Below are 10818 nucleotides of genomic sequence, written 5' to 3' on the forward strand. Positions count from 1 at the left end.
GCTTATTTTCGTGGAAACTTCTCCATCACCGCACTTCTGTCTCATTGTGTGCAAGAAAGCCTGAATAGTTATATTTCCTTGTGGTTATATGGGACGTGTGCAATACCCCAGTTGGCCACTTAGTGGCAGGGAAGAAATTCTGAATAATTGCAGTTACCAGTACAATTGCAGTGTACACATGAAGCAATATATGGACAAATCTAATTGACATTTGATAGCATGGTAAATTTGGATCATTATAAAAAAGTGGAAATCAGTAGAGCCAATTTGAGTCATTATGAAAGCATTAAAGCACGATGCATTATGTATAAACCTGTTTTTAATTCTGCCTTCAAAAGCTTTCCACAGGTCAAGACCCTGTGTGCCTGTCTGAAAAACAAAATTTTAAGGATGAACATTGTTGAAACTGGCTGGAATTTATTGATATTTTACTTTATGAAACTTGACACTCAGGTACAGTATATCTTCTGTGATTTTAAAAAGTGGCTAACTGTGGGTAACAAAAGCTGAGGACGTAGGATGTTGTTGAGTACGCATAACGCCTTTATACACAAGCATAAAATGCATGTGGCCAAATTTATTTTCCCAGAATATATATTTCATTTTTTAATTGTAAAAGTCCTCGCGACTTTTATTGAACTGTATTTAATTGTATTCCTTTTCTCGAATAATTGTATTCCTTACCCGAATAAAAAATTATATAATTTCACGGCATATTATTTTGACCACCAGTCTGGTTTTATGTTTGGAAGATAATCCCTCAGAAAAACACGTTTTTTACACAACAGAACAGGAATGCTACCCATGATGCTTTGCAATGTTTTCTATCTGAAACACAGATCCTCCAAGCCAGATGTCCCGTTCTTGCGGACGATACAGGTCTGTGTTGCGTGCACATAGACATAGACGCGTCAAAAATGCTCATGCTGGTGACAGTCAACTATCTTAGTTCTAGCATCTCTTGCTAGTTGTCGCCCTTTGAAGCATTTTTCCCCAAAGGAAGATGGCGGTGCAGGAATCAGCTGCTCAACTCTCCATGGCACTGAAAGTCCAAGAGTATCCAACTTTAAAGGTGTGATTTTTGTTTTTAAATCTAGGAAATTGTCTTACTAGCCCGCGAAGCAATAATTAAGCCACAGAAGTGTCAGAATACGGATGAAACCGATTGATTATGTTTGTGGACAAATGCTCGCTGTCTTGGTGCGGGGAAAACATTAGCTGGCTAGAACGAATCAGCTACACAGACAGACTTGTTTTGATCAGGATTAGCTGTCTACTAGCCAGTAAACGATAATCAATCCAGCACACGAGGAAGTTAATCTAGTTATATTGCGAGCTACTTATTAATTACAACGAGTGACTGCATTATAGCTTGTTTTATAGCATGCATTCACATCATTTCTGGTTGATCGTTTGTCGAGCAAATGGCACTTGCTCGACGCTGGCTGGCCACCCTGTTTGCGTGCTTGGTTTCTTTATGGCTTGCGTTTTAACCTGTTAACACACTTACTTAATAGTACATATCGAGAAATGTGCTGCTGTCGACATTGTCCTGCTTTACATTTTCGCCAGCCGTTCGTTAGTTAAGTCAGAGTGGTGTCGGTTGATGTTTGATGGATAGCTAGATAACGATGAATTTATGCTTAACGTAATTTTGGCTAAGAATAGTTTACGAATCATCGAAAACAAGCAAAGATCGTTTGTCAGCAATTTGGCGTCGTAATAGCTAGCCAGCTATGGTATAGGAGCTATTTGCTGTGCTTGACTTGGCAAACTGGCCTGGATGCAGATGCAATTCGACCTTAGCTAGCTACTGCTGTTTCATAACTCCAGTAAGCGGCTAGCCTTGCTTTACATATTGTAATTGCCTGTTCTAGTTGACTGTATGCCTCTAACTACGCACGATGCAATGGCCGAGTTTGTCCAGATACAAATATACTGAAATGTATATTTGTATCTGAACAAAAACGTTTTAAACGCACAGAAATGCCTAGTTACTCATTCACACAAAGCACTGCCTATAAGTCGTTAATTAAAACTCGTAAAATCTAGGCCTGAAAATATTGATCTCAAAATGAGGGCACGTTATAACGAACAATATTGGCTGTCTTAGCTCATACAAATTAGACTAGCTTTATTCCAAAGCAATGCTACCCAATGTATCCTAAATTATTTTATTTAATTTGGCCCTTTGTTTTGCCGTACAAGCACATTAATTCGTTTTCAGTGCAATTAATCAGTCAAATTCCGTATCTGCTGGGACCCGATTAATCTGATAACGATACCGAGGACCCAGTGACAGTGCATTGGTCGGTTTTTGTGCAGGTATTCCTGCTATCTGTGAAATTTGTTTTACCCAACCAGCACACTGTGCCTTTTTGAAGTTTGATTGTACCACATCTGCTTGATAAGAGAGAAATGGGTCGACTCAAGGCCACGCAAAGAGCAAACACAGCTGAGAGTGGAAAAATCAACACTGAACCCTGTCTCTCTTTTGGCTCCCACTGCAAAATGCATGCAGTGAGAAGTTGGAGTGTGTGGGCATTGATGTCATAGAGTTCTCTGCCAGACTGACTGGAACATGTCAGCTCGGGTGTTGGTCTGAGAGGGACAGGGCCTCTGCAGTTTGGGGTTCCTTCTTGGTATGGTGTCTGTTACCATCTTGGCCTTGTGTAAGATGGACAGCCACATGGAGGAGAATTGTAGGCATAAGCAAAAAGATACTGGTGTGCATATGTGGCTGAATTATTCTGTTTTATTATTGTCAGGTTACCCCCACATTCAAGGTTTTTATTTACCTGTGAATGGGATGTTGGATGAATTAATAAATCAGAGCAATGTGTGGTGTCTTGTACGGTTCAGGCTTATTAAATGCTTAATGTTACAGTTTCTGGGTTGAAACTTGAACTGCAGCTTTAAATGATTGCACCTGCCATTACAGTGTGTTTGTGTACGCACATTTTAGAAATGTCGTATTTGGAGAAGGGTGAGATTTGCGTAACCTTTCCATGATTAGAAGAAAGCTGCTCAATCAATAATGACAATCTAGGATCCTACACACCCAGCCAGTTCTATGAGATGAACTGTACATATGTTCCTTATCTGTGTTGCATGTAATGCCACAAGCAGGATGGTTCAGAGGATCTCTAGCCTCTAGCCATCTCTAGTCGGGTGCCGCTAATGGCACTGTTAAACTACTAAGCTGTGTTTACAAGGGTTTTTAATGCCTTCTCTAAGAAGGATTAACTGGACCTTGGTCTGATGGAGCAGTGGGTGTGAACAGTGCTGTACCGAAAAGCACAGAGGTAGATTTGATGCTTTTAATTTATTCAAATGAGGTAGTCTCCGCATTACAGTAGGCATGCGTGTCCGCAGGTGCCCTACGAGACGCTGAACAAGCGCTTCCGGGCCGCGCAGAAGAACATCGACCGCGAGACGAGTCATGTGACCATGGCTGTGGCGGAGTTGGAGAAGACCTTGAGCAGCTTCCCGGTGGTGGACTCAGTGGTGTCCCTGTTGGATGGCGTGGTGGAGAAGCTCAGCGCTCTCAAGAGGAAGGTGAGCTGGAAAGAGGCCCAAAGCATGAAGTAAAACTCCCCAGGAAACACTTCCTGTTGAAGCTCTGCATTTTTTGACATGGCTTCAAGGTCGTTCCTTGTGGGAGCGTCTTTCATGGTATTTGTTGTGGGTGCCTCATCCCAGGAGTGTTCCCTATGTGTTTTTTCTCATATAAGTGTTCCCTGTGGGTGGGTCCTTACTTCCTATAAGTGTGTGAGTATGTACTGTTCACAGTGTTCCCAGTCGGCAATAGGGTTGGGCGATATGTCAAAATTTTCCTATCGGCCACGTCCCCCCTGTAGTTGGTGATCGCAAATCTATTCATCCTGCAGGGCGGGGGGAGGCGGCTTCTCAGTGGTGTGGCTCCACATTGTGGCCTATTTTTGACATTTATTTTATCTTTTAAAAAAAATTAATCTGGCATTTCTGATCTCACCCAAATTTGGAATGTTGAATATGTGAAGTATTTACAAACATGCGGCTCCTGCTGCCAGCTTGGGAGTGTGTACACAGATCACAGTTCTCCTCCTAAACATGCCCTATCAGCCAGCTGCTTCTTTTCACCCACTGCTGCAAGCCGTGAGTGGGGCATTTTTTTCATTGTGTGATACTTTATGTGGGGGAAAAAAATACACCAGCGATGGTTTCAGCCTATTGACGATTCCTGATATATTCATGCAATTGCCCAACCCTAGTGGGCAGGGCTTTGCAGGAGTGTTCCATGTGGGCAGGGCTTTGCAGGAGTGTTCCATGTGGGCAGGGCTTTACAAGAGTGTTCCTTGTGGGCAGGGCCTTGCAGGGAGTGTTCCATGTGGGCAGGGCCTTGCAGGGAGTGTTCCATGTGGGCAGGGCTTTGCAGGGAGTGTTCCATGTGGGCAGGGCTTTGCAGCAGTGTTCCATTTGGGCACATCCTTGTGTAAGTCTTCCCAGGGGGGCTTGTCCTCACAGCAGTGTTCCCTGTGGCCGCCCTGTTCAGGCCGCCGAGTCGATCCAGGCGGAGGACGAGAGCGCCAAGCTGTGCAAGCGGCGCATCGAGCACCTGAAGGAGCACAGCGGCGACCAGCCGGCGGCAGCCGGTGCCTGGAAGCGGAAGCGCATGGACCGCATGATGGTGGAGCACCTGCTGCGCTGCGGCTACTACAACACCGCCGTCAAGCTGGCGCGGCAGAGCGGCATCGAGGTGGGGGGGGGGAAATATCCCACTATTCAGAGCCCAGCGTGATGCTGTAATTCAGGGCTTCCCAAACTCGGTCCTGGAGACCATAGATTTCATAATAACTATGGTTGCCACCTCAGAATTGTAATAAACATGTCTTATAGACTTTTAACGCCTAAGGGTTTGCCCATATAAGGGTGCATTATGTCACAAATGGCTATGCATGCCTTGAAGAATAAATGCTCCATATCCACATCCCAGTCAATCGGATCAATGCAAGATGTAATTTTCTGTGATGTTCTGCGTGGTAAATGATTCCTGTAGAATCCCTTTTGAACTGATTAAATGCATGTTGAATAAAATGGGAAATCAAGTTGGCTTAGCAGGCACATGGACTTCACTTCAGTACTTTGTGCAAGAGCAAAGAGACACTCACTTTATACAGGATCAGTGTGTTGTCTGAAGAGATAAGCAACCGTGCATTGTGTTTAAATAAGCTTAAGGCTAAAATGATTGAGACTACATATTTTCAGCAACCTTAACTGACTAAGAGATTTGCTGTTAAAGAAAACGTACAGATGCACTGGGTGCACACAACTAAGTTTGCTGACCCCTGCTCTAGTTTTTACTGCAAGGTTCCTGTAAGATCAGAGGAGAGGAACTACACTAGTGAACGAATGCCTGATCACAGGGAAAGTATCTTTGTCGTCAGAACTGCTTTGTCTCTGGCCGTGGTTCCGCTGCGGCTTGCCTGAGCCTGTTTGAACCTGCCACGAGAATGTCGGGTTTAAATCCCGGCTGGAGCACTTCAGCGCTCGAATTTAAAGACCCATTCTAGCGATTATCTTTTTAAAAAATTTAAAATCACTGGATTTATACTGGTTACTTTTACCACTTCATTGCTTAAGTTAGGGGACAAGGCTGCTTTATGTTCTTAAAGCCAAAGAACGAGAAGAACCTGCTGCATCCCTAGACCTGGGATTGTAAATTTCTGTTCTGTGGTATAGATGTACAGATGCAGTCCACCAAAGGGGGCACGGTCCTAAAATACAACATAAACATTACCTCACTGCTACGTGTATGAGATATATAGCCTGAGTGTATTTAGTGTGCGGGTCCCACAAAGGTTATTAGCCGGCTGTTTGTAGCGACCAGTGTGGCACAGGCAGCAGTGTAGCGTAGTGATTAGGGAATGGGGACTGTAACTCATAGAGTTTATGGGTCCAGGTCCCAGGTGAGGTGCAGCTGTTGTACGCTTAAGCAAAGTACTTAACCTCAATTGCTTTCGTAAATATACTGCGGTCTAAATTGATTGTTTTTAAAACGAACCAAAAAAAGAACAAATGTGAGCTGTGTAAAATTAGAGCATCTGCTAAATGCCTGTATATAGTATATTGGGTGTTGGTGTCGTTAGCTTCCTCTACTATAGCTGCTTGTTCCTGTGTCATGGCCCCCTTAACTTTACTGCTACTGGCCTGTCCTGTGTTCCTTAGGACCTGGTCAACATTGAGATGTTCCTCACTGCCAAAGAGGTGGAGGAGTCTCTGGAGCGACAGGAAACTGCTACTTGCCTTGCCTGGTGCCATGACAACAAGTCCCGCCTCCGCAAAATGAAGGTATAAGCCCTAACCCCGTGTCTGAGTGACAGGGAACATTGCATGACGATCACACGTTATAGTCCACAACGCTATGGGCCCTCTTAGCCTTCTGACTTTGTGTAGGCCTTGGGTAGTTCAGTCGTTGTAACATTACTCAATTATTTGCAGAATAATAGGAGTAGTTAGAATAGATAATATTTATTTACCACACATTACTTGGCCGACTATCCAAGATTACCAAGGGGATTTCAGTTGATATGGTACTCTTTTATCTGTGTGAGGAAGGGAGCGTGCAGTCTCACGTGGTCTATTTCTCTGTGTGTATTCACTTATGTGTTTAGTTGCATATTTATGTGCTCCTCTTTCAGAGCTGTCTGGAGTTCAGTCTGCGTATTCAGGAGTTCATTGAGCTCATCCGGCAGAACAAGCGGATGGACGGCGTCAGGTAGGGGGCGCTATACCCCAGCTCAGCTTCTCCCCCAACACTCCCTTTACCAGGCAGCACACTCTCAGGGGCTGTCAGCACTATGGAAGAATGCTCTCCACACATGCCTAAAGGAAATTGTGTATTTTTGACAGTCATTGTGCTCTGGAAGCGGATGGATTTGTCAGATGAGCAATAATCACTCGCGTAATTGGCTTTCACAAACCTGCCACAGCTATTTCTCTGTTTTCTGAGTGGTTTAGGAAAAGCACATTCATTTCAGTAGCTTTAGCATATGGGAGATGTAAACAAGTCTGGGAAAAGAACATGATTAATAGAGCTGCTCTCAGAGCACTGACCCCTACAAATGTCCGAATGTGTCCTCGTAAGCAGATAAGTATAGCTTTCCTTGCACTTGTTTTAAATATAGTGGCTTGGCTATTTTTGTTTAAATTGCCAGTTGCAGCACTAATAATTACGTTATTTGATGACAGGGATTTAGCTCACGCTCCAGCTACCTTCAACAACACTGCAGGGGGAAAAAAAAAGACATTTGTTGCTAAGTAACGTCCTTTATTAATTTTTTTTTTTAAACATCTCAGGCATGCTCGGAAGCACTTTAGCCAAGCGGAGGGCGGGCAGTTGGATGAGGTGCGGCAGGCGATGGGGATGTTAGCCTTCCCTTCAGACACTCACATCTCCCCCTACAAGGTAACAGTGTTGTATTCACTGATGTTCTCCACTTCTGTACGTCGCTCTGGATAACTGAATAGCATGTAATGTAATTAGCTATAGGCTAATTTGTTTTCTGCAGTCCCCTGGCAAGTACTTGCAACAGCCGCCCAACAGTAGAAGCATCACAGGGCAGAAGACGGTCAATTCATGCAGCACCAAATAAAAATACTGTTACGAATGGCAATAAATATTCTGTTGTACGGTCCTTGCATATTTACCTTTGTATGTAAATATTTACAAAGCCTGAGTGAGCCTGAAAAGGATCTTTATCTTCAAAATCACCAGTTTCTGGCTACTAGGCTGACTCAGCTGTAGGAATAGTTCTAGAAACTCTTGCATTTGTTATGGAAGGTATGAAAGGGGTATGAGTTAACTGAGAAGAGCAGCCTGCTGATCTGGTATGTCCCTGTTCTGGTAGGACCTCCTGGACCCGGCGCGGTGGAAGATGCTGATCCAGCAGTTTAGGTACGACAACTACAGGCTGCACCAGCTGGGGAACAACTCGGTCTTCACCATCACGCTCCAGGCTGGGCTGTCCGCTATAAAAACACCGTATCCTCACAACAGTCGCTGCGCACGTGCTTCTATTGAGCGTTTCACCAGTCAACGCACCTGAGACACATCCGTGTTACCTCTGTCTTAAACTGCCTTTTTTTAAACGAAACATCCTGTTCGTTTTATAATGCGTAATTTGTTGAATTTTCATGTCTTTTTGTGCTTTGAGGCTGAGGTGACATGCGTATCTTCAAGGGAAAAATGAGTCCCCCTTTCAATACAGGCTACAGGAGCTGAGAATAGTGGTGCTGTTTCAAATACTTCTTATAGTTTCTGCCACAAATGCTTTAATTTTGACAGCTTTGGGCTGTGTAGAATGCTACCAATGAAGTGTGCTCACTGTAGTCTCATTCCCAACTGCATATGTGGTACAGAGGGGCTTCACCAGTGAATGTATGTAACTATCCCCTGTGTGCAGTGCCTGCCCATGAATTCATGGGGCGTCATCAAAAATGATTGCCTTCTGCTGATGCTAACAAATTGGCTGTTTCTCTAGCGTGTGTTTAAGACCCACTGCCAAAAGTCTTTGGTGGCTGGTGTTTGCTGCCAGAGCATTTACAAGTTTATTTTCAAAGTAATGTGTGCTCACCCTGCAATTTAGGAAATTGGCCTAATTTTACAGGATCGTTACTATAGCAGTGATCAAATTTAATAATTGAAAATTGAAAATAATTTATCAGTGAAACATATCTGAGCAGGACGGCCAGTCCCTATGCCCATGCCCCTTAACCAAACTGCTTCCAGCCAATGCTACAAGGAGGATGGCACTTCCAAGAATGCAGACTGTCCCGTGTGCAGCAAGTCACTGAACAAGCTGGCCCAGCCCCTGCCCATGGCCCACTGCGCCAATTCCCGACTGGTCTGCAAGATCTCAGGAGAGGTGATGAACGAGAACAACCCGCCCATGATGCTGCCCAACGGCTACGTGTACGGGTACAATGTGAGTAATGCAAAACGGTGCACTATGAGCCGAATGCCGTCTGCTGTGTGTGCAGTAATGGGAATCTGCGTCCCACACGGATCCATGCGGGGACCCCTGCTTTCTCTGACCCCTGACTTAAGTAAAATGCTCAATCTCAGTTGATCACTTCAGACTGTTGTATACTGTCATTAAATGCAAAAATTGCATAAGATATCATAGATAACATTTTTGTGGAACCATCTCAGTTATATCTATCTTGTACCTTAAGATATGTACACAAAAAAAGTTTATTTTACATTTTCTTACCATTTTACAAATATTTGTCTGTTATGAGTGTGCAGAATGGCAGCTGGTCTCTGTTCTGCTCTTTCTGGTGACAGTGCGTTTCTGCTCCCCAGTCTCTGCTCTCCATCCGTCAAGACGACAAGATAACCTGTCCCAGAACCAAAGAGGTGTTCAGCTTCTCCCAGGCCGAGAAGGTGTACATCATGTGAGGCCGGAGGTGTGTGGGGAGGCGCGGCCCAGAGTTTGATGGCCAGCTAACCCGAGGCCTCGAGAGCTGTGCACCGATGCCGTTATTCCCTGTGACCAAATCCCAACACGCACACGCCTCCGCCCTACTTACCCTCTGCCCACCCCCACCTTTCTCCCTTTGAAAATGGTCCACCTCCAGCCTGTCCCTCTGAGAATGCCCACTTTCACCACTATCCCTCTAAAAATACCCCAAAACTCCATTCTATCCTTCTGCTCATACCCTACCTCTTTGCGGTTACCACAACCTTTACCTTCTTCTGCAAATGCCCCCAAAACCCTACCCTGTTCCTTCTGCTGACAAGCCAAACTTCACCCTTCTCCTGCTGCAACACCCCACCCACCTCTCTGCATTTACCCTCAGTGCCACCATCTTTCACAGTAAGTGCCCATTGTCCGGTTTCAAAGTGTAAAATGGGCTATACCCCGCTTATACCTACCTCTCGGTGCAACTACCCCACTTCCATCCATAGTTGCTATAATGACAAATAAGACCTGGAAGATGGAGACGTGGAGCAAGAGGGAACTGTGGGGATTTTGATTGACACACTGAACGTTGGTTCATATAGCATAAAGTGGTGGCACTGAAGCACAGTAATCATTGTGCTACATGTGACAGGGCTCTGATTTCGCATTTCAGAGCAATTTTGCCTTTTTAATCTTGAAGTAGGTCAGTCCCTCTACAGCCTGACCTCTTTGGTGTTGACCAACAACACTGTTTTTTTATAAGACGTATACATAGCACAAGACAAACGGACTGAAACGAGTGGAGTGATTTTTCTTTTGTTTATTTCCCTAAAACGTTCCATAAAATGGAATTATTTAATGATGCTCGAGCTGGACACTGCTGTTGCACACACCATACCTCTCTTTAACTCTCTCTCACTCCTTTACTCCCTCCTAATCTTTCTCCCCCTTCCCTTCCTCCCTCCCTCCTTCTCCTTCTCTTTCTATCTGAGGAGGCTACCTGTTCCTCAATTGCAAAGGTACTTTGAGGTGTTTGAACTGTAGGATATTTAGAAACTACCTATGCATGTTTATATTGTCAAGCTAGGAGAAAGGTTGTTCGTGTAAAATGACTTATAACAGTTTTTTTGTTTGTTTAATAAAAAAAATCTGTCTTTGAGATTTGTGTGTGGTTTTCCAATAATTGATACCTTTGTTTGAGCAGGTGTGGACTGAGTACAATGCATTAGTGTAGCAATGTACAAATGATAATCATGCCCATTGTGGGCTTTGTTTACAATCAAAAATATTGCATATGTGCTTGTTAATTGCTTTGTTGGCACAAGAAAGTTCTCACAGGCCTGATCAGATCTTTAAGGACCACTTCCCAAAG

The 10818-nt window shown here is 44.3% G+C and overlaps 1 protein-coding gene across 1 annotated transcript; it reads left to right on the top strand.

The window, feature by feature from the left end:
- Positions 1-834: 834 nt before the first annotated feature.
- On the top strand, positions 835-10605 carry LOC135254788 (E3 ubiquitin-protein transferase MAEA-like). Its single transcript, XM_064335288.1, has 9 exons — positions 835-1072; positions 3376-3558; positions 4535-4738; positions 6208-6330; positions 6681-6757; positions 7339-7447; positions 7890-8023; positions 8771-8966; positions 9347-10605. The coding sequence occupies exons 1-9, from the start codon at positions 1004-1006 to the stop codon at positions 9440-9442; spliced, it is 1191 nt and encodes a 396-aa protein (XP_064191358.1). The 5' UTR covers positions 835-1003; the 3' UTR covers positions 9443-10605.
- The last annotated feature ends 213 nt before the right edge of the window (positions 10606-10818 follow it).

Source organism: Anguilla rostrata, chromosome 5, assembly GCF_018555375.3.
Source record: "Anguilla rostrata isolate EN2019 chromosome 5, ASM1855537v3, whole genome shotgun sequence".
In the NCBI taxonomy this organism is placed as follows: Eukaryota; Metazoa; Chordata; class Actinopteri; order Anguilliformes; family Anguillidae; genus Anguilla; species Anguilla rostrata.

Bases quoted from the DNA above. Each gene is read 5' to 3' on its own strand.
- LOC135254788 (XM_064335288.1), top strand. From the start codon at position 1,004: ATGGCGGTGCAGGAATCAGCTGCTCAACTCTCCATGGCACTGAAAGTC. The intron at 1,073-3,375 runs GTGTGATTTTTG...GCGTGTCCGCAG, and splicing joins AAGAGTATCCAACTTTAAAG to GTGCCCTACGAGACGCTGAA. The intron at 6,758-7,338 runs GTAGGGGGCGCT...TAAACATCTCAG, and splicing joins AAGCGGATGGACGGCGTCAG to GCATGCTCGGAAGCACTTTA.